At 38.2% G+C, this 25,023-nt stretch overlaps 1 protein-coding gene across 3 annotated transcripts in view; it reads right to left on the bottom strand.

Annotated features, from left to right (window-relative positions):
• The window catches only part of LOC131045309 (uncharacterized), a 366,281-nt gene that overhangs the window by 232,901 nt on the left and 108,357 nt on the right, over positions 1-25,023 (bottom strand). For all 3 annotated transcript variants that reach the window (XM_057978877.2, XM_057978878.2, XM_059217093.1), the window contains exons 8-11: positions 24,077-24,174; positions 23,837-23,892; positions 11,682-11,985; positions 11,340-11,458 (exon numbers count right to left, since the gene is read on the bottom strand). In XM_057978877.2, the coding sequence (XP_057834860.1) occupies positions 11,340-11,458; positions 11,682-11,985; positions 23,837-23,892; positions 24,077-24,174 (577 nt within the window). The remainder of the gene's footprint in view (positions 1-11,339; positions 11,459-11,681; positions 11,986-23,836; positions 23,893-24,076; positions 24,175-25,023) is intronic.

Genomic DNA, 25,023 nt, shown 5'->3' on the forward strand with positions numbered 1-25,023 from the left:
TTGCAAAGGGGCCAAGAAGTCCGAAATTAACCTAAACCAAGAAAGTCGCAAAGTTTTAAAACTTTGAAAAGGCCGCAACATCCCATTTTCGGCTACAAACTCAAAATCGCGAAGTTTGAAAGTTTGCAAAGGCTCATATATCACCGAAGTTCGCAACCCTGGAGGTAAATCGCTAAGTATAAACTTTGAAAAGGTCATTGAAACTACATTTTCGGCGACGGCATAGGAAAATCGCAGAGGTTAAAGTTTGCAAGAGGTCATAGACACCGAACTTCTGCATAGGAGGTAAACTGCGAAGAAAGTTTAAGCTTGCATAGAGACATTAAATCGTGAAGCTTGCAACAGAAGCAAAAACGCCGAATTTTCAAGGAGGGTAAAATAGCGAAGTATAAGTCTGCAAAAGGGGGTATTTTTCCCCAAACTTAGGCCTGAAACAAGAGAGTGTCAAAACGTTAGGATTTGAAAATCGCAGGAGCCCAAACCCCAAATTTCAGCGGAGAGGAGGAAGTGTCAAAGAATTAGAAACTTCAAAATCGCGAGGTAAATTTCAAACTAGGGAAAAGCGTCATTCTTCTTAGGAATCGCGAGCTGTGCATTTTTTCCCAAAAAACGCAACGCATAGGAAGGGGCATTTTCAAATTTCAATGGAAAACAACCCTGCAAGCCGGGTTTGTGCGGATTAACACCATATTTGCCAGGTAAACTTCCTTTGTCTCCCTTGGAATCATTTAAAATGCATGCAAGATTGGTTAGATGTGTTTATGCAAAATTGATTAAATGATTAAATCCCGTAGACCTCAGCTTTTCCCATTTGAAAGGCGTCAAGCAAAGCAATTAAAATCAGAGTCTGTCCAAAAATTAACCAAGAGTGCAATTTTCAGACTTAGGGAATTTTGAACCTCGTCCATTTTTTAAAACTGAACTTAAAGACTAAGTGCAAATTTAGCGATCATTAAACGCTTAAGTCCTTGAACCGCAACCGAATAGTAAATTTTTAATCAAAGAGCTTAATAATATTTCATGTCCGAATTAATCAAGCTCTTTTGCTGAAGTATCATGCTTTCTTCAAATTTGGTTTTCCATTGATCCTTATGCACTAGCGTATCCCTTTTATCTAACCTATTTTGTTCCCTTCATCTCGTCTCGTAATCCGCGTCTGGTTGTGCAGGATAGAAAATCTGCGGTAGAGTCCTCAAAGACACCTGGTGCAGCCGAAACGTCCCGCGCTTCTAAATCAAACATCCCTCGCAAAGGCGAGAAGATGAAATACCAGTATCAGAGAGGAGGACCAAGGGAGTCAAAGGTCCAAATCATATGGGAAAATGTAGGTGATACTGACCTGGGTCACATTGACATTCAGGACTTCAGAGACAAGGTATTCTCCCCTAAGGCCTATGGCAGGCCTAGGCGGATGATAGAAAGTGGTATCGCCCAAGCAGCAGGATTTCCTCCATGAGTGCAGAATTATGAGCTAGTAGTTGAGGCTGCTCGACATTATCAGCCAAATACCAAATTAGTGGTCCTTGAGAATATGATCCTAGCTGACTTCACTCCTGAGGCCATTGGCGACGCATTCGACATCCCCTTCCCGGATAACCCCATAGCGACAACCATAGATGAAGCGCAAGTGGCATATGATATGAACCCTGCTAAATGCAGGACATTGATAAACGAGGAGTGGTATAAGGAGAGAAGGCCTCCAAGTATTAGAATTGGGAAAAAGACCCCCAGAAATGACTTTCACAATGAGCATGGAGATATGGTCACCTTGCTCAGCCGGGTTATGGGACTCCCCCAATCTAACTTTTTTGAAGAGTGGATGTTCTATTTTACAGAGCAGGTCTTCGCCGGGAAATCCAAGTTCGACTAGGCCTAGATTATCAGTCAATATCCATACCCAGTTGGTCGAACTTGAAGAGAAAAAGCACTTCACCATGACCTCTTACCTAGTTTATATGTTCGCCCGACACCAGCCACTGCCAGGGTTGATCAAGAAGGGTGAAATCGGGAACGGACCCAATCAGGTAAAGGTGTACTACTGCTATCCGCAGCTACACTACCATGACATAGCTCAGAGAGAAAAGAACAACCCTTCTTATGATATTGGTCAGTATGAGCGTATCAATGACGCCTTCACAATGCGCCTAGTCAGGTTGATGCAGGGGGGATTACACATAAGCCTCTCAGAGCAAGCTACCATTTTAGTACAAAGGTACGGCACCTGGTTTATTCAGTTCCCAAGTAATTGTCCAACTTTTGCACCCACACTCTAGCTGTGCTCTTACTGCTTCCATAAAAGTGTGCTAGAGTAACCTTCCCAAGAGCTTGATGATAGTCTCTTGGAGTGGGGTATCAATTGTCATACCTTCCTTCCCTCCTCTTCTTCTGATTCATGTATTGGTCAAGAGACAATATATTTCGAATCTCTTGGGGAAAAGCTGCATACTCCATGAAACTAGCCTTCTCCTCAACTACAGGGGTTTCAACTTCAGGAGGTGGCATATCCCTTGGAAGGAAAACGGGTTGCAATGGCCTCGTCACCGATCCAACAGGCATTCCACTGCTATGGCTGCCATTGTTGCCGCCATTTCCATTACCACGGAGTTGTCGGAAGTGCTCGCATAATTACCACTCGTGTTCTGATTATGATCTTGGGTTTGCCCTCCTCCGGCACTCTGTCTAATGGTGGCTGTCATCTGGGACATAGTGTCCATCATAGTGTCTAATGGTGGCTGCCTCATTCTGACCAAACGACCTTTCTCCCATTGAATCTGCCAAATTAATCTCTTTCTCTCTGTTTCTCAAGACCTCTGAAAAGGTCTCTTCTTCTGGCACTGACGGTATCTGATACTGCCTTCTCTATTCCCGGTTGTAATATCTGACGTCTCTGTCACTCATGGAACCCTTCTGTCACACAGGCTGGCAGAAAAACCGGCTTTGATACTATTAGAATATTTAATTCTATGTTAGTCACCTATTTTTAGTTCCTTGGTTAATGGTCATTTACTTTTTTTATGTAATTAGCTTTTAAGCTTAATTTAGCTTTCACGCTTAATTTAGCGTTTAGCTCTTTAGTCTTTTACTTTAACGTTATGTTCTAATTATAGAACATCGTCTTGTAACCTCTATATATACGTGTGTATATCGTTCAATGTAATTATCCAATTATTGAATCATTCATTCAATTTATTTTTCATGGTATCAGAGCATGGAAAATTAAAAATTTCAAAAAAATTTGTTATTAAAATTTTTCGAAGTTTTTATTGAAGAGATTTTTTTTAAACTGTTTTTTTTTTTTAAAAGAGCAGGTTCTTTTTCTCTTCTTGGGCAGATTTTTTTTTGTAGGTTAAAAATTTTCCTAGGGTTTCTGCAATTTTCAACTAGGGTTTTGACCCTTTAATTCAAGACGAAATTTTATTCTGGTCACAGATTCTTGGTGGGTTTTTCGAGACCTCAATTGGGTCTTCCTCGGATTTTTTTGGGTGCATCGTTTTCATGCCTCGATTTTTTAGCCATTGGATCTACATTCTGTTTTCAAATTCTTGGTGGGTTTTTCGAGAGCATTTATGGGTTGGTCTCAGATTATTCTCGGTGCCTCGTTTTCCATGCCTCGAATTTTGTGCCAGCGAATTTGCGTTGGAATTTAAAAATAGTTCACAATTTCTGCTAATTTTGTGGACGTCGGGAATTTTGTTGTCTTCTAGGCACTGTTTATGCTGTTTTAAGTTTGCAAAAAAATTTAATTTTTGGGTTTCTTCCAAACCTCGAAATTCACACCTTGGAATTCGTGCCAGAATTCTCCTATAGGGTTTCAATTTTTCAGTAGCTGCTTCTATTCTGGTTTTTTTAAATTAGATTCTTTTGTCTCTTGCTTTCACTCAATTGACCTCGATCAACCTCGATTTCCGTGATGGCATCATTAACCAACATCATGTTGGAACACAATCAGAAGATCAATGACCGCAACTACAACACCTGGAAACTGCGTATGCTAACCATCTTCGAGTATCGTTGCCTTGATCAGCTTGTCTTGGGCAAGGAATCTCATCCTACAACAGCAGGTGATTATCAAGACAAACATGATGTGAAGAATCGAGAGGCTGTCATGCTTATCAAACTCTCTGTCACAAATGATCAACTCCCACAGGTGCCTTCAGGTAAAAAAGCAAAAGAGATCTGAGATCTTTAGAAGGATCTTCATCAAACATCCAACAAGCTTTCTTTCTGAAGAATATGTTGTTTTCTGTCAGGGAGGGTCCAAGCAGAAAGCCAATTTTGCCACGCATCCTGATCAAAAGGAATTTGCCTTCTATGCATTCATGGCCCAAACCTCCTCTGATGATGTTCAATCATCAGCCCGGTACATTGACTCTGGAGCCTCTCGGCATTTCACACATCGTCGAGATTGGTTTACAGAGTACATGCCTTTCACTAACTCAGTGATCTTTGGTGGAGGCACAGAGTATACTGTTGTCAGCAAGGGCAACGTTCAGATTTCATCTGGTGGAAGGGATTTAATATTCCTCAATGTATACTTTGTACACGGTATGAAGCTCAATCTACTGTCAGTCAATCAGATTATGCAGCATTCACCACAGCTGGATGTCATCTTCAGGTTGCGCAAGTGCAACATTGTTGACAGGGACACTCGCACTACATTTGCAGTTGGTATTGTGGATCATGGTCTTTATAGACTTGTTGATTCTACTGGTTCTCAGGAGCTCGCCATGGCAGCTAGGAGTACTTCCATCAACACTCTTTGGCATCAGTGATATGGGCATCTCAATATCCACTATCTCTCTCAGTTGGTTCGAGAGGATCTAGTCGTAGGATTACCTGAGATTCAAACTCGGAATCATGGAGTTTGCAGAGTGTGTCAAGCTGGAAAGAAGCATGGGACTGTGTGTTCAGATGGAGACGCTTGGAGAGCATCCAAGGTCTTGCAGCTCATTCGTGCGAACATCTGTGGTCCCATGAACACTCCATCAGTCACTGTATGCAGGTATTTTCTATTATTTGTTGATGATTTTAGTAGACGCATGTGGGTTTATTTTCTGAAGCAGAAATCAAAGGTGTTCAACATGTTTCAGACGTTTAAGGCCTTAGTGGAAAAAGAGTCTAGCTGTCAGATAATCACTCTTCGGTCCGACAATGGAGGGGATTTTTGTTCTACAAAGTTCACCAACTTTTGTGCATCACATGGCATTAAGCATCAGCTTACCACACCTTACACCCCACAGCAGAACGGTGTTGTTGAGCGCAGGAAGCCCAAAACACTTTTGGGTGGAAGCGGTCTTCACTGCAATCTACCTTCCGAACCGATCTCCCACAAAGGTTGTTAAGAAGATGACTCCAGAGGAAGCTTGGTCTGGGAGGAAGCCCAAAATCAGTCATTTGAAAGTTTTTGGCTCTATAGCTTATGTTTGGATTCCAGATGCCAAGCGCACCAAACTGGATCCAAAGAGTCATAAATTGATGTTCACCGGCTACAGTGACACCCACAAGGCATATCAGCTGATTGATATAGACTAATCACCTCATATTCAGTCGAGATGTAGTATTTGATGAAGAAAGAGGGCCTTTTCAGCCTTCCTCCCTTGATTTGAGCACTAAGGATCACCCTCCAAAGGCTGCAAGTATGGGTGTTTGTCTTCCCTTAGCTCCACCTGATGAGAGGGATTCAGTTGACTCTAAAGTTGTGGGGTCTCCTAGGCATGACATTGCACCCTCTGAATTTCCTCAGGATCTTCTAGATCCACATCCAGAGGAGCTTCCTCCAGATATTCCAAGTAATCTTCATCCTGCAGCAGATGTTGGTACTTCTACTCTCCAGCCTAAATGGTGGGCCAAGACCATTGGTGATCTTCATGATGATGAGCTCATTGAGGGTAGATCGGTTAGAGGTAAGACCAAGAAACACACATTAATTTTGCTCTTATGGCCAACATTCACGGTATTTATGAGCCTCAAACATATACAGAGGCTAAAGGTGTACCTAAATGGGAAAAGGCTATGGCAGCTGAGAAACATAGCCTTCTGAAAAACAACACTTGGGTATTGTCTGATCTTCCTCTAGGGAAGAAGCCCATTGGCTGCAAATGGATGTTTAAAGTCAAGTATAAAGTTGATGGAAGCCTTGATAAGTACAAGGCTCACTTGGTGGCGAAAGGGTTTTCACAGAAGGAGGGCATCGACTATGAGGAGACATTTGCTCCCACAACCAAGATGAGTACCATTAGGCTTGTCCTCGCTCTCTCAACTCAATTTGGATGGAAGTCCATCAAATGGACGTCAAGAGTGTCTTTCTCAATGGTGATTTGCAGGAAGAAGTCTACATGACGCAGCCTCCAGGTTGCAAGGTTGCCGATAAGGAACACCAGGTATGTAGACTAGTCAAAGCACTCTATGGCCTCAAACAGGCTCCTCGTGCATGGTACATCAAAATTGATAAGTACTTGATTGATCAAGGCTTTTAGAGGAGTCCTTCAGATCCCAATTTGTATGTCAAACATACTAGTGATGATATTCTATTTCTAGTTGTCTATGTTGATGATCTCATCATTACTGGCAATGCAGCACATCTGATCATGCAAGTCAAATAGAATTTGTGTCAGCATTTTGATATGACAGATTTGGGACTTCTCCATTATTGTCTCGGTGTAGAGGTTTGGCAGACTGATAGCCACATATTCATTTCTCAGTCAAAGTATGCCAAGAGCCTACTGGATAAGTTTCAAATGCAAGATTGTAAACTTGCATCTACACCTATGGAGACAGGGCTCAAATTATCAGCCAAATCAGATTCACCAGTAGTGGATGAGTCTTCATTCAGGCAACTAGTGGGCAGCCTCATCTATCTCACCACCACTAGACCTGACATCAATTATGCTGTGACCTATATTTCTCGCTTCATGTCAACCCCAAAAGTTGAACATTGGGTTGCAGCAAAGTGTGTGCTTAGATATGTGAAGGGCACTCCTAATTTTGGCATTTTGTACAGCAGAAGCAAAGATCCTAGGCTGGTTGGTTTCACAGACTCAGATTGGGCAGGTTGTGTTGATGACAGAAAGTCAACTTTTGGGTATGTTTTCAGCTTGGGTACAGGTGCAGTCACATAGACTAGCAAGAAGCAACAGGCAATAGCTCTTTCCTCGACCGAAGCAGAGTATCGGGGAATTGTTAAGGCAGCATGTGAGGCAATTTGGCTACGTAGGATGCTTGCAAACATGCAAATGTCTCAACCACGACCTACTCCCTTGGTTTGTGATAATCAAGGGGTTCTAAAACTAGCCAAAAATCCAGTCTTCCATGAGCGGACAAAGCATGTGGAGTTTCATTGTCATTTCATCCGCCAGCATGTTGAAGATGGGTCAGTGATACTGCTATACATTCCTACAGAAGATCAGATTGCAGATATCCTCACCAAGTCCTTGAGCCCGGCAAAGTTTCTCAAATTTAGAGGGCAGCTTGGTGTGATAGATAGCATGACCATTAAGGGAGGGTATTAGAATATCTAATTCTATGTTAGTCACCTATTTTTAGTTCCTTGGTTAATGGTCATTTACTTTTTTTATGTAATTAGCTTTTAAGCTTAATTTAGCTTTTAGCTTTTTAGTCTTTTACTTTAACGTTATGTTCTAATTATAGAACATCATCTTGTAACCTCTATATATACGTGTGTATATCGTTCAAAGTAATTATCCGATTATTGAATCATTCATTCAATTTATTTTTCAGATGCAACTATAATATTCCCCTTTATTTTTTTTATTTTTTCAATGAGATTTACAGAGAAAACACAACCCGTTAAGGTTAGAGAAATAATCCAAAGCAACTTAAGGGAACCCTTCCACCTTTTGTTCACCAAAAGCCCAATCTACGAGGGTGAGATCATACGGTGTTCTGGGGATTTTTAGCACCAAAAACCAAACTGAAATTGCAATGCACAGGGGGCAAGCCAGCCCCTTCTGCTTATCCAATGGGGTAGAAACTAAACTTCTTGGCGGTAAACCAGCCAAGGAAAACAACAAGAAACTTAACCGAGTCACTCTATCGCGTATTTCACCGGGAGGAAATTACATAAAACTTATACCTCTACGGCATATTTCAACGGGAGGACAATATCACTCAACCACTTATTCAGTGGGAGGACAAAGGTTACAAATATCAAATATAGGCGGCAAACCAGCCTCTTCCACTTGTTCAGCAGGTATGAATACAATCCAGAAGTGGTTGATAGTACTACTATTCAACCTTACAAAATATAGGAAAGAATAGGAGAATAATGCTGATCACAAAAGATAACTATCACCAAACCAACTCAAACACAAACTTCCTAAAATCTGATATAAATGATAGCAGGCTGGAAATGCATAACCAGCAGCACAAAAGCACACTAAAATGCTTCCAACTCTCATCAAACTCACTCAACACTCCCCACAACACACTCAAACTGACACTAGGAATGAAACAACTAAGAACCAACTGGAAATGAGCTTCAAAACACCCCAAAACGCCTAACACGCATCCCAATGCACTCCCAAAACCCATGCCTAAGCTGGAAAAGTACGATTTCCATTATAAAATCAAAGACTCGGAATTAGGGGCTGCAAACTTACTAAACATATTGCCTAGTGCATAGAAATAGTTCGAGCCAATACCCAGAATGATAAGTCGCACAAGCAAGGAGGTAGGATTGAATCTTTGCTTCAGCCACACTAGAACCAGCAATACTGAAAATTACAGCAGCAACCAACTCTTCAAATCCACACCAAACGCAATCCACAGGAACACCAAATAGTCCACAAAATGGAACCACGGCTAGGAGTGATGTCTCACACTCGAAACTACAAAGGAAAATCTAGGAGGTTTTCACCCTCGAAGAATTTTGGAGTCATTCCGATAGCATAACATTATAATTTCTCTGAATAATCAAATGAGGAGCTAAGCAGCTATATCTAGATTTCCAAGTCTGAAATTCAAATTCAACTCCCTCCAAATTCACCTCTCCAATTTGCATTTCATTTCCCTCATGGTGGACCCAAGATGGCGCCCCACTCAAGTCAAAAACACACCTAGGCAAGAAGACCACGATTTTTGGCATGAAAATATACTTTGACAAATAAAATAAAGTCTCCTCATTCACTTAGGCGTCCCCCTTCAACACAAAATAATTTGCCTAGGCAGACTTAGGAAAAATCATATTATCCACAATTCCCAATACCATTAACGAGTAATAAAATAATTAAATACTAAACCTTAGCATAAGGAAATAATATTTAATTAAATAACTTATAACTCCAATACTGATTATCAACAACATCAAGGATGAAGTTGAGCAAGAAAGACCACTGAACTACGCTGGATCAGGACCCTATCCGAGATTACCAAAAATAGAAATGCTCAAACTGCCACTTACTAAAAATATTTAGTCATGAAATACTGCTCCAAAAAACAAGATCTTTGCACCCAAAGAAAGAGCTTGGAAAGCTCAATAAAACTGCACCATCCAGACAGCCAAACCCTAACTTACTAAAAATAGTAAGTTCACATTTCATCGCAGAATCAATTGCATGTTATGCCACCCTGGAGTTCATGGAAAACCCAGAAGGAAACCCAAAGCAGAACAGAAGAATTCCCTCTGGACAACCCTAAAAAGCTCGTGCAGAACTCCACAAAAGTTGGAAACCCTAATTCTCCTTTCCAAATAGCCTACGGGTCTCCGGAATAGGCCAATGGACCACTAAATGCATCATCACTGAGAAGGGGACATTACAGATTTCTCCAATGTGAAGGTTGTTTACATGGCCTTTCCCATACAAAACTCATAGAAAATGTTGAATAACACATATTAATTGATAAATGTAAATGATGCTACAGCCAACTAAGAGTTACAGAAATATTTAATGGAATTTTTGATAACAAAACTGCTATTAAAATTTTTGGCTGACCTCTTGAAAGGTTTCACCAGTAGTCAAACAGCAATCAAACTAGCTCCATTTTTCTTGCCCAAAGATGTACAGCAGCTTCTATGAGTAGTTTGCAGCCTTAGTGATTTGGCGGCTACCTTTTTGTCTCTAGTGCTGATCCTTTTGGAGCCTTTGCTTGCTGCAATAGCACTTGCCATGCCTCCAAAGTCTAAAAAACCATGTATTGCCTTTCCTTTCCTCACCATAAAAAATGTACGGCAGTATTATCTACATGTGAAACATGGTAATGTCTTGTAGGCTTTGGTATGGTACAGCTAGGCTTTGACTCAACATTAATTTTTTTTTTAATTTCGTCACTTCTTAGCACACACAACACAATAGCTCAGCCAACCTCATCAGCAAATAATATATGCGAATGGCACTAAATGCCAGGAAATCCAATTGAACATGTCTTCTATCTTGAAAAATCAGGGAGCTCAATAATTAAGCGTTTTCTTGCAAACCTCCAATAAATTATTCACTCTTCAACCCTCAGAGAAAATATATATTTCTCACACCAAAACCTTTGAAATCTAATCCAATAGATGCACCTATGAATCCGGTGCAAATGCACCAAGGTTGGCTGAAATGGATTTTCATCCAATCAACCAAGAACCCAAAGGTTTTTGTCCTAGGGTTTTCTGAACCAAAAGCACAAACTCTCAAAGAAACTCCCAAGAAATAACAAGTTGAGAATGAAATTCTTTCTGGCTCTCAACTCTGTATATCTCATCTTTGAGAGAATTACTTAATTTTCTTTTTTTTATTTCATATTCTTTCTCTTAAAGTGACCAACTCTTTAAATTTTCCGTTGACATAAAGTCATCTTATTAAAATAACCACGGTTCAGCTTTTAATTGATCAAATATAAATAATCCCCAGAAGCTTAAGACTACTTAAAATTTAATTAATTAATTATTCCCTAACAAAGCCCGAAATCAGCCTACGATATTAAATAGGCTAAAAGGGACACTTCCAGCTACTCAGCAGAAGGTAACATTACAGCATTCTTCTGTGTTATGTTTGGAAAAAAGATGGTCTGCAGATTGAAAACAACTTTGTATGGTCTAAAGCCCAGTCTGTTTGTATTTTCTGTCTAATTTAGATAACTTGCTTAGACATGTCTACCTTTGCTCAGATGATATTCCCTTCAAAGTCCTATTGTAATGGCACAACAGAACCTTTAAAATGTACATAACTTTTCACATGATAACACAAATCTAGAATACAAAGAAAAAACCGAATTAATGTAATTATTGAAATCCAACAGATTTTTTATCATTAACATCAAAGTCTATTGTTTCAGATATCTAACAAATTGTAAAATTTATAAAAATAACCTCAATGATCCAAATGATAAATTTACACAACCTTGTGATCAAAATCAGCCATCTTAAGAACTATAGGAACAATTATGGGTTTTGTAGTTGATTTCTCATATTTTGTTAGATTTTCTGCCTTTGTGCCATGTGTTCTCATAGATGTCTTCCCTGCAAGAGTGTAGGACATCATGTTAAAAACTCTACAAAAAGAAATTAATTTAAAGTGATGTATACTAGAAGTCAAAAATTGAATAAATATAATTAGGATTTGACTATAAGAATTTAAGAAACAATATATGCATACATACAGCAGTCAGCTAAGAAGCATGGCAATGAGATGAATTAAACAACCATAAGACAAGATAATAACATGGAGCTTTACTACCGATACCTGGTATCTTGGCAGACTCCTGACATTCTTTAAGGTCTGTAGTTCTTTCATTTAATGTTGATCCATTATATGTAGTTATCTCTGATTTGCAGGTCTCTGTATCCATCACAGTTGCAAATTCAGTTCCCGAAGCAACAGAAACTTCTTCATTGAGAGCTTCTTGTGAATAATTTCCATCCTTTGATTTTGCATCATCATTAAGTGTGGTTTCAGATGAAGATATATTTTCAGCTGTAGCATTTGAACCAGTCGATTCCCTATTTTCTTCATCCATTAGATAAATACTTGGATCTACATGTACTCCCTGATAAAGATAAAATATCATTACAAAGAAAATTTGAGTATTGGTAACACAAGTAAACATGAATCAGACCATAAATCCTAAAATCAAGAATAAAATTACTTGTCATGCCTCTAACCTGATATTTCTCTGAGGAAAATTAAATAGCTAATTTAACTTTCTCAAAGCACTAGCTTATTATGTACAAGGAATGTTTTCCCATAGTGCTTTGGAGACCCTCCAATGAAGCAGGAAGCTCAAATAAATCATAGGAAGTACAATTTCCTTAAAAAAAAGGATTTTAAGGATTTGTTCATTTTCCTAACCAACATATGGATGAAATTGATGAGCTATCTTGAGCCCTGTTGATATATATCCAGAATCTTCTTGATATTGTTTCTGATTTCCCTTATTTTAGCCGTGGAGAAGATGCGTGCATCAGTGAAGTGAAAGTGGGAGTACTCGTTTCCCTTGTTGTGAGCTTGAAGCCCAAATATTTCCCATTTATTTTAATTTTCCTTTCAGATCAAACAAAGTCTGGAAAAGATGGGTGACTTTACAATATCACGTGTACCAGGAATTAAATAAGGCTGCGGATCTACTTGCAAATTTTGCCATCGAGCTTGGAGTGTATGAGACTGTTACTGACAATACACAGATCTGGCCGGAGTTGGAAATGATCATCAGAGCAGAAGGGATCAACCACACAGAGTTTCCACCCTCTGGTATCGGGTGAGGTGGCTATATCCCATTGAGGGGCAGGATTGTTGGGTATGACATTAAAAGCATGGAAGCGTTGGAAGAGGCATTTCTCAGAGTTCGGTGGCGCATGTTCAAATTCATGGTCAGAAGGAATGGACAGAGGGATGGCACTTTTGGAGTCTAAGGTTTTGACAGCTTAATAATTGAAAAAAGGTGTGGTGGCAAGTGATGAACAATTAACCAACACATGAGATATCCGGTTGTGGGCGAATTCAAGCTTGTTCTCCCTTGTAGAAGTTATTAGGATGGCAGACTGTGGTGCCAGAATCAGCTTTATTGGCACAATTATCTCTGATGTAATCAAGCATGTAATCTTTTTATGATTTAATATTATGGGAGCTACCCCCAATGGTGGTACATACCTAAAAAAAAAAGAAAGCATATCACTTATGATAATAAATAAATATAGGCCAAGAGGGTCCCCTTGTCTAAAACCCCAGGAGGAATCAAATTGGTGGTCCAAGCTTCTTGATAAGTTTTATTGTGAAAGAGGCAGTTCTTACACAAATTTAACCCATCTTATAACTTTGTCACCACTACTCTATTTATAATCTTCCAGATTATATTCTAATTGCATATTTTGAAAGCCTTCAATGCATGACTATATCCAGCTTTATCAGAGCCCCAGGCAAGTGTTTTGATTTGAGTGAGTGTGGGATTTTTTCAACACAAGCAATGTTACCCTCCATTTGCCTACCCAGGTCAAAAGCATTTTGTGTGGAAATCATCCTCTTTTCTATGTCTCGTGGAAATCATTTCATTGTCGTCTCTCAGCAGTTTAAACTCTTCCATAAATGCCTTCTTCAGTTCGTTCCATATCGCCACTTGTTGACTCAACGGGTCTGTATACTAGTCGATCACAATTCCCTGTAGTGTGGCAAGTCCTTCAACCAGTAATCATGGTCGTCCTGACCATTTGCCTCCCATATTGTTATTCAAGTCGTGCAATGGCGTACCGGGACCTCCGATCCGTCCCCTGTGAACTTCGGCAGTTCCTGCATATTCAAGCTTGTTGGAGTCACCATATTTCTTGCCTGCTTACTCCATTGTGTGCTAGACCTCGGTGGGCTATTTCGACTGCTATGTTCCGGTGCTTTCCCTGTACTCTCGGCCACATGCACATCCTCTACACGTCCACCTCCAACATTGTAATGTCCCCTCTTCACTAGTTGCCTCTCAAGAGCATGGATTTGCCTGTTAGCCATCTCCGCAGGCAAATTTGGAGGTTAGGAGATGATTGGCTAACCAAGGGGGACTTATACTTAGTAAATTTTGGCCTTGGTAAGCTTTACTTGTGAAAACTTTATAATATTATATTATAAAGTTACTTTTTTTCTAAAATTAGAAATGTTAATAAAAGTGAATAAGTAACTTTATCATAAAGTTACCATGGTATGCCCCCCTAGGTGAATAAGACATTTTTAAAAGATGGTCAAATTGTCATGTTCTAATCACCCTCATACCTGGGCGTAGCTAAGGAAGAAGAAGATTCCCTTGGAATCTTAGAATCTTGCTAAGAGAAGGTAAGATTTAGGGTTTGGAGGCATAAAGCAAAGCAAGGCATAGCATTTTGGCATCAAATTATTCATTTTCTGGTATTATATCTTCACCACCAGGTCTGCAACGACAAGGCAGAGGTCTGAGAGCAGATTGGAGACAAAAACCTCCATCATCCAGGTGATAGGACGTAGCCCCTTTCACTAGACAGCGGCACTCAAACGAACTTCATTTCAGACCGTTTGAGGGTTAATTGTGGTAGTTTTGCAGCAACAGCAGCACTGAAGGTGTATTAACAGCAAATCTGGGCTATTTGGGAGCCCCCCATCAGCAACATAATCATTATTGCAGCAGCTGTGCCCTTTTCTAGCAGGCCATACCATCCCCTATGGCACCTAGGAAACCAAATAAAATAAATAAGGAGTTTTGAGGCTGCAATTTGTTAGGAAATTCATTGTTAGCAATAAATATGAGCAGATCCAGGGTTCATTCAAGGTTATCAAGGCATATGTGGACTACACCAACAAATCAAATAAGGAAAATTGTTAGAATTTGGTCACCTTGCCTAGTGACCTGGAGAAATTGATCTCAGATTTACTTATTGTTGCAATAAAGGTGATTCATAATTATAATGATAGCAAATAAATAGCATTGGAGCCATTGTTGCCCTTTGGAAGCTCCCGTTTCATCCTCTTCATCAATTCAGGCAATAGAATAAGCCTTTCCAAGCAAGCTCGGGACACCTGGTATGCCGGTCTTGGCTCTAAATGCTATAAATTGTTCAATTCTTGAATTTGGTATTTGCTGCAAAAAAAGTCAGAATTCTGAGATTTACTTTCAGTCAATTATTAGTTTATGTTTTGCATTTGAATTTCATCTTGCATTGTCTATCCAACAAGCAAAAGCCCTAAAAACACAAAAATCATCAAAACTCTTCAAAAAACCAATTCAATGTATTCGCTGGTCAAAGATTCAAGTTGAAAACAAAACTTCAGATTTGTGCCAAATTCTAGTTGGCATATTTCAAATGTCCCCAACACTTTGAGTACTTCCAGGTTCTGACTCATCCTTGTGCTCCCTCCGGCCGAGGGTTGGCGTTTCGGATCCTCCAAATCTCAATTATCCTGAGATGGATAGTCAGCAGAATACGCCTATGAGTTCAAGATTTCCCTCTTCATACTCTGTGTCTGATGCTTGCTATACGGACGGGCTATTTGATCGTACAATTGGATTTTCCTCAAATGTTTCTCGTAATCTTATTCGTTCTCTTTGTTCTACAATCCTTAACGATCACTTGGTCTTGACCACCCTATGGCCCCTTCTCGCCTTTACTGGGATCTAAGGGCATGAATCACCCAAAGCTGACCCGATTTGTTTTAAGGCAACGACGCCAAATGTTTACTACCATATTTGATAAATTAAATACAAGAAATAATAATACAAATAACAATGCATAATAGACACAGGAGTAAAATATATCTTTATTCACACATGAAATTATTACAAAGAAGAAGACCAGAGATGGTGGACCAGGTTACAATTGATCCGACTATATCCTACTACCTTGGCGGTACACAACATATTTAAAGAACTCGACGGTTGTCGAGAGGAACACAACCGCCAACCAACAGACACGTAACTACCTGAAAGTGATAACCCACTTAATACAAATAATTAATACATTGAGTTTGATTTTGCTTACCATATATTTTCTTCGATTTTGTTGATCGTTGAGAAAGGAGTTTGTTGATGTCAATTGGCAGCCTTGCATGAAGGAAGTTTGGCACTTTGTCTTGAAGAATAAAAAATTAAATTAAATTCATGCTCCCAAAAAGACCCTCCTCATGTTGGCGCCCCTTTTTTGGGATTTAAAAATTGAAATAAATTCAATACTTTGCTTGTGCCAACCCATGAATAGAGGATTTTAAATAAAAATAAATTAATTTAAATCTTGCTTGAAATCTGATATAAATCACTAATGGAAATGTTGTCATTGATGTCAAAGGTACAAAGACAAAGTTGCCATTAATGTCAAAATCATGTCAAGAAGGGTTTTATTGTTTAAGCATATTAATATATTATCATTGAAGTGTGGACAAGATTGTTAGAAGGTTGTAAATTGTAATTGATTGTAATGTCCCCACTTTGAAATAGAATTTATTGGCAAATAATAATAATAATAAAATTAAAATTCACAAGAATAAAAAATAAAATTAAAATTAAAATATAAAAGAGTATAATTAAATATAATTAAGTTAATGAATGATCAAAAGACATGGACTGAAAAGTTGTGACTCCCTCAACATGAGATATAAAAGGGAGAAGAGTACCTCACTTGAGAGGGGATGATTTGAAACAGAATTGCAGATATGATTTAAATCAGAAGTGCAGATCTGATTGTGAAAGGTTGTGTCCCTTTCAAAGGGCAGAAATAATGAAGAGTTGCACTCTTTCAATGGGTGCTAATGGCGAAAGGGTGTGTCTCTAACCAAAGGGCATACATGATGAAGAGGTGTGACCTCTCCCACACATTGGGAGATATAAAGGAAAGTAATCAAAAGCATCTAGTGACATCACCATCGATCAGATCAGATCAGATCAGAACTGTTATTAAGTTACAGGCATGCATGCGGATGTGCTTAATATGCATGCTTAATATATGACACCTGATAATGTTCTTATGCAGAATTTAATAGTAATATTAATATAGACTGCAATATGTATGACAGTGTAATAATGCCTTTCTATCACTAACTATTCGTAGGATGATTAAGTGAATTACATGACGGAGTCTGCAACACCTTTCAATCTCACCATCCAATTATGGAGGAGAATACAACGAAGCAAGAGCACTAGGCTCCAGTATGTACACCAACCCCAAGTGTGGGCCAAGAGGCCAAGTTGACGAGGTCCTTGGTGCTCTTGGGCTTGTTGGAGAGGGATAGACATCTAGGGTATGTAGATTTTCGAATATATATCAATTGCAGAACTACAATTTCATTTGGCAGCCATTAAAAATCAGAATTGAAGCAATCATTTCAAGATACAATTGTTGCTACAGTACCCACGCTACAGTAGACGCTACAGTACTCGCGCTACAGTAATCCATGAATAGTGAAACGCTACAGTGGCGTGAATAGTGACGTGCTACAGTACTAAGAAATCAGGCATTTAATTGGCAAATTATTCGTAGCTACAGCAGGAACGTGTTTAATTGGCAGTCCATTGAAGAGTGGAGACCATCATTTGCAGCAAGCATTTTACATATCAGGTTCTCTAATTTTGCTGTCATAAGTTTTGGAAATTACATGTTATACCTTTGTAACTATTTGGTGTGAGAATAACTAATAAAAACTTCATTATGCTGCTGCCACATAATTTCTAGTTTGCATGCCAAGTGTTTGATGATTTGTCAAGCAGCTGTAGTTGTTATTTTTAGTTCCTTATATGCATCAAAATCAATTGGCATATCATTTCTATGACATTGTTAGTCAATCTTTCATGGTTAGAGGCATTCAAAACATTAATTGCAGTGTACAAGACCCAAACAATACAAACAGAAAACTCATAACAGCAAGTACAGACTTTGCAAGACAAGTGTTTGACAAAATTCCCGAGGGTAGAAATCAATGATTTAAGGGCAAAGTTAGTAAGGGTTCTTACAATGTCAAAGGTCTATTGAAGATTGTTGGCAAGCTTATTGTGATTAGTTAACAAAGGATGTTTCCCTTGAAGAATTGCCTTTCTACATGAATGGGATGCCTCTCTTCATAAGACCATGCAATATAAATAGAAGATGAATGGGAAATAAAATAAGTTTGTTTTGCAATGAAGATTATTCAAATTTAAGAAGATATAAAAAAAGATTTATTCAAATAGATGTCTCTTTTCATGAAAGGCCACCTCTATTCAAATAGATGTCTCTTTTCATGGAGAGGCGTAAGGATATGTAAATATAAAATGTGAGTGTGAAATGTACAGAAGAAAGTGTAGAGTAAGAGATAAACATAGATCAAACACCTACAGATCTGCATATTAGAAAAGGACATAATACAGATGTAGAAGAGAGGTTAATACAAAGATATATGAAGAATATGTGCAGATATACATGAGGAATATGTGTAGATATTTATGAAGAATATATGCAGGTTTATGAGAGATATTATAGCAGATGTGTGAGCAGAGTAGTTGAAGAATTTGAAGCAGATCTTAAGAATACGAAGGGTAGAAGCAAAGATATAACAGCAGATCTAAAGGAAATTCAAGGAGATTTATAAAGACAAATTAATAATCAAAATATGTGTATGAAGAGGTGTGTTGTCTAGAAAGAGTTATGAAATTCTTATGTCCTTAGGCAATTTCCTTATGGCGAAATTTTATGACCTTTTTCCTCTTCTTTTGTTGATTTTGTGCTTGCAAAGCCACTTAAAAGAGCGCAATTCTTCAACTTCTTTGTTTAAAAACTTTCCACTTTTCCTTGCCACTTTTAGGATCATGAGCTAAAGTTTCTGTTGGCAATGCCAACCAAATTGTGAGTCTAGTTTATCTTAAAAGAATGACCTCAATCTTGGGTGTAAACCACTTAAACATCTGCCATTGTTTGGGATCTCCTTGACTCTGACTTTACATGGTTTTTCCAATGGATCTATGCACCACAATAACATCTGCCTGTCTATTGCTTTTAGACAGAGTTTTGTTCTATTCTCCAACAATTGGAAGTTGCACTCCATTTCGACTTAGACTTGATTTCTTCCTTGGTAGAAATCTTAATTGGCCTAGCTACCCAAAAATGGCGCCACTTAAACTTCTCATATTTTCCTAAAATATCCCTAAACACAAATGCTAGCACACTAAACAATATCTCCCACAAAAAAAGTCACAGATGAATGCATTCCACTCTGAACTACTTTAACATATTCAACGTTTGCATCAGATATAACAACAGAACCAGAAATTTCATGCTTAGCTAAAATCAGAGGATATAACCAATACACAACTATCACAAATTTCTGACCTTTTATTTCATCTATAGGACAAGCAACAGGTCGATAAAAGATATAGCACGAATACTAGCATTGGAAGTCGCTATGCATTCATCTAAGGTCAAAAGATATTAACTCTTTGTTTCCCAATTTCCTACAATCTCCCGTACTCCTAAGAAAGAAACGCCACAATATGAAGATCACACTCAATAGCTGTTGCTGTGCCACTTACGGTAGAACAGTGATGTTGTCTGCTTGTGCCAGGCACTGTTGCAATCTATTCTATACTTCCACAGAGATAGCTTCTCTAGGAATCGTGCCAAGGATGAAGACTCAGAATGTATGTAGCACCTATTCATTAACCAAGATTATTAAACTTCCATAGCACTCTTCCACGGGATTAAGACTCACCCGAAAACAATAATATTTTCCCTAGTCTGGCAATCGAACAATATTCCCTTATTTCCTTACGACACTTTAGGGAAAAAGGCAGAGTGAATAATCCGCGCCTTATATGCTCATACTGCCCACTTCTAATTCTGGAGACTCATGAATTTATGAGAATAATTGCTGACTCAGATATCGATATTCTCTAGACTTACTTTTGACTGAATCCAAAGTCCACACCACAGGAATGTTAATGAGGCGGCACACCAAAAATTAATTTTATAATTTGGCCAAGCAGACAGGCAAGCACCTCACTAATCATATAAGAGATCCCATTATTAAAGATAAAGAAATTCACCAAAAGATAATAGCAAACCCTATCTGCAAAACCTCTTATTTCTCCAAATTTGTCTCCAATGGAGACTTCACAAATTTGGCACAGCTGTAGACTCCGTCACAAATCCACCCCTTTGGAAGAACCAGGTTTTTGTCCAGCCCTTCTGTTGAACTCCTGAAGGTTTCATCTTTGGAAAGCATAAAACGTTTATCAAATCAAAAGCATGCTTTACTTCTCCCAGCAAGCCTCCTTATAAAGACTTCCGAGAACTTTTTAGAAGATAAGGCCAACTTGAACATTGTAAAACTTTATTTAATAAAGTGACATTATATTATTTTATTAATTAATTGATTAATTAATATTAAGTCGTTATTTGAATATTTTATTTTATTTTTTTGACAACTTAATAGGAATCAATTCAAATAATTGTCACTTAAAATTGGGGACATTACATCAATATCACTTGAAGAGAGTGCCATAGGAATTTCATAAACCATTCATTGACATTCTCTTCAAGTTGAAGCCTTTGACATCTTTTATTTTTTTAATTTTATGATTTAGACTCCAATGTTCAAGAACTTCATCTTTCACTTGGCATGGTGCAACCCCAAATCAATTTGCAAGAAAGTTAGTTTGAAAACTGGACTGGGATAGGACAACTTTGGGACTTGACAAGGGGGAAATTCAATTGACATTGATAATACGGCATGAAAGACCTGATTTAAGGCTACAAATCTAACTATAGGTAAAGTTCCATTGGGGTGCCAATAAAGTTTTAAAAATAAGTATTTTACTTTTATTTTAGAGGGCAAATGAGAAAATATATATGGATGGTCCTATGATGGTAGGCAAGAGCTACTATCATCAAACAAAGCCTTCTATATTCACTTGTTATTTCTGGATTAGATTGTGTATAAATTTTTGTCATCAACGTTTTGAATCACACTTTGTGATTCATCATTAGGATGAAAGAGAGTTCTAAGGGGATTCACTTGCTATTTCTAGATTAAATTGTGTGTGAAATTTTTATCATCAGCATTATGAATCTGTAATATCCCATTAATTTTTTTTTTGAATTTTTAACAATAAGAGATACAAGCAATCACCACAACCCGTTAAGGTTAGAGAAATAATCCAAACTGCTGAAAGGGAACCCTTCCACCTTTTGTTCACCGAGAGCCCAGTCTGGGAGGGTGAGAGCATACGGTGTTCCGGGGATCGTTAGCAACAATAATCAAACTGAAATTACAATGCCTGGGTGGCAAGCCAGCCCCTTCTGCTTATCCAGCGGGATAGAAACCAAACTCTTGGTGGTAAACCGGCCAAGGGAAAATGACAAGAAACTAAAATTCAATCACTCTACCGCATATTTCAGCGGGAGGACATTGCATTAAACTATCACTCTACCACATATTTCAGCACGAGGACAATTGCATTAAACTTATCACTCGACCACTTATTCAGTGGGAGGACTGAGTACATAAACTGAATTTCAAAGTAAGAAGGCAGCTAAGCTAGCCTCTTCCACTTATGCAGTGGGAATTACAAAATAAAGTCAGCAAGAATGATTGATAAGTACTACTGAACAACCTTACAAAATTAGAGATGAAAGAAGGAGAGTAAAGCAGATTTCTACAGCAAGAATATAATTTTCTGTTACAATCAATCTACAAGCTGAAAGTACAAAACAGCAGCCCATGGAAACACCCAAATGCTCATAACTCCCTCATTTTTCATCCAATTTGACTCAAACCAGTCCCAAACCCACCATAATTCACTCACAACAGCAACCAATCAAAACTACAACCCAATCAACCCAACAATTATTTGGCACGCATCCCAATGCAAGCACAAAACCCAACGCTAGACCTAGAAAGTTCGATTTTGTCTAGAAAAATCATTGCTGAATTAAACTTGCTAAAAAATTACACAATGTATTGCCATGGCTAGGAAGGAAGGATGAGCCGGTACCCAGAATGATTGAGTCGCCTGGGTAAGAGGTGTGAGCAAAATATACTTTCAGCAGTCCTGCAACCAGCAACCAGAAAACACTCAGATCCCACATAGAACACTCCACAATCTGCAACTCATTCACCCACAGCATTGGGAATACAAGGACACAGCTAGGTACTATCTTGCAAGTACGAAACTGAGACTTAGCTAGGAAGCCATACTTCGAAGCTCAGATTTTCAGTACCCGAACCGGCAACATAACGATGCAATTTTCAAAGATGTCCCAAATGAGAGCCCAAGGCTCTTATTTATAACTCTTCAACAACCAAAATCAAATGCAAATTCCTCCAAACGCCACTCCTTCATTTGCATTTCATTTCACCCAAGTGTAGCGCCACTTTTCATAAGTCAAACCTCACGCCAAAAGGGAAGGGACCCACGTTAATTACTTGGCAAATAATGGAGATGCAATATAACATAATATTCCTCTAAAATATTTCGCCATCCCATAGTACACGAGTTTCACCAAACACTTAGGATAAAATAGGCATTAATCCCAATTTTAATAAATCAGTCGCAAATAATCAGATTAATTAAATATTAAACCTTAGGATAAGGAAATAATATTTAATTATGTCACATATGACTCCCGTACTGATTATTAACACAACTAGGATGAAACTGAGCCCGGACGACCACAAAACTGTTGTAGAATCAAAACCCTGTCTACTACCAAAAATAGAATTGTGCCACACTACCACTTACTAAAAATAGTAAGTCAAGAACTAATGCTCAGAAAAGCATAATCATCGAGTCCAGAGGCAAAACATGTAGAGCTCAGTAGGACAGTAACACCAGATTGGCCATTCCCTGACTTACTAAAAATAGTTAGTCCTCGTTTCATCAATGCTGGACCCCTCATTCTTCATTCCACCTAGCCTACGGGTCTCAAGAATAGGCTAATGGACCACTGGAAGGTCATCAGTGAAAAGGGGACATTACAGAATCACACTCAGTGATTCATCATCAAGATGAAAGAGACTTCTTCTAAGGAGAATCTAATTTATTCAAAATTAAACTTGAAAAGTTAGAATGCCATAGACTTAACTATAAACTAAAAGATTTCAATGTTCCTCCACTTTTGTGTTTCTTCTTATATGTGTGAAATGATTCAAAAAAAAAGAAAAAGTATACATTTTTAAAAAATCAAGCGTATTTTTAGAAAAACTAATGACGCCAAATGAGGCAGGTGGTGATTACTTGGGTTTAATCGTGAGTCTTTGGAATGCAATACTACCATGCTATTATATATGCTCAATTGTTTCTCTTTCATAATCATGGTTATCATTTGATCAAATTGTTTGATCCATTCTTTTAAAGTGAAAGCTTTGAAATCCAGTCTATTTTGGTAAATTAGTTTATTGTTTTTTAAAGCTCTTTTTATAAAGTCCATCAATCTTCCCAAATTTCTGTATATTTAACATTCTTCTTCTACTGCACAAATTTCTGAAAAACAAAATCATCTTTTTCATAATATTAATGTTACTTCTATTGTCTTTGACCTAAGTGAACCTGTAATACCTTTGAAATTTGATCAGCATGCCTCCATCAAGGTAGATATGATACTATTGTTGGCTTTAGAGCAATAGTTGTACATGATAAATGTGAGAAGCAAATAAATAACAAATTTTATTGACAGAATCACTTAATTACATGTTAAAAAGTGCACCTGCAGATGCTTAAGATAAAATTAAATTATGAAGCACCTGACTCGCTGACTAACATATATGTTGGTACTTAATGCAACCAGGTAGGTTAGGACTCCTGATTAAATGTTGAATGTCACTATTGATAGCAGATGCTGCTTTATAACCTTGAGTAAACCAACGTCTAAATTCTTCTTCAGAAACATTTCTTTCAAAACATTGGATTAACCAGTTTGAGAGTGCTTCCTTACCTCAATTATTATAGGTTTTCCATCCTTCATTGCCTTTTTCAAATCACCGGCAAGACCTAAAAACAAACTCATCAAAACAAGATGCAAAGTTGCTTTTAGCATATCAACAATTAAATGAACAGATTGCATTCAAGATATCTGAACCTTGAACATAACAACATCAAATGAATGAGAACTAGTTATCACCATGAATGAACAAACTTACAATCTATAGGCTAAAAGCTTAATACCATCACTTACCTTTACGAACAATTCGACACTCCCTGCAAAATTCTGTAACAAGCTCTTCTGAAGAGCTAAATTCTCTAGCCCAAATTGGTGTTGAAGCCAGCGGGGCACTGTAAGACATGATATGGAAGGATAAGTGAAGCAAATAATTTGACATTATAGCCTATAAATTCATGACAAGTATGAAGGCCAAATTTCATAGGATATAGTGCATCCTAATACTAACATCAAATCTACTTATGAAAAAGTGTAGTCATAAGTTAAACAAGTTGGAACAATATTAAAGTAACAAAAACTTCCAAACATAGAAAGTTTCAAAAACTATAAAAAATGTTTACCAAACTAATCATTGTTTATACCTTACATAGTGTTAGCATTTTAATTTCTCTATTGCAAAGACAACACATAACAGAATAGTGTGTATGGTACAACCATTCTTCACATTAGGAGGGAAAGCTCCCTAGGACCTGTTGTGACACATTCACACATCGCCCAATTGCAAATGGGGAATCCTACTTTTTGCTTTCTAGGGTTTGTTTTCTAGGTCTTTTAGGGTTTAGTCTGTTAGTTTTTGCATGGTGAGTGCTGTCAGGAAGATCACTGGATAGCAGGCTCTACTTGAGCTAGGGTGAGTCAGTTGATGCTCCAAGTTAAGGGCGTTTTCCAAGGTCTTCCTTAGGCTTGGTTTTGCTGGTGGTGTCCCGTTTGAGTTCAAGGAAGTCAGTGAGTGGTTGAGCAAATTTGGCTAAGGAATGGAAGGGATGAATCAAAGATCTAGCCTAGGACAAATTCAAGCCAGTTTGAAGGTGAATTGAGCCTAGAATGGAAATTTCGCTACTGACCCTTCCAAAGGGTGTAAAGCGAAATTCATGTAAAACCCTATTTTCCACAAAAACTGGAGCTATATGTCAACCTAAAGGAGAAATTTGCATGATCATGAGGAAAGGAGGCCTAATGAA

This window comes from Cryptomeria japonica, chromosome 3, assembly GCF_030272615.1.
Source record: "Cryptomeria japonica chromosome 3, Sugi_1.0, whole genome shotgun sequence".
Taxonomy (NCBI): Eukaryota; Viridiplantae; Streptophyta; class Pinopsida; order Cupressales; family Cupressaceae; genus Cryptomeria; species Cryptomeria japonica.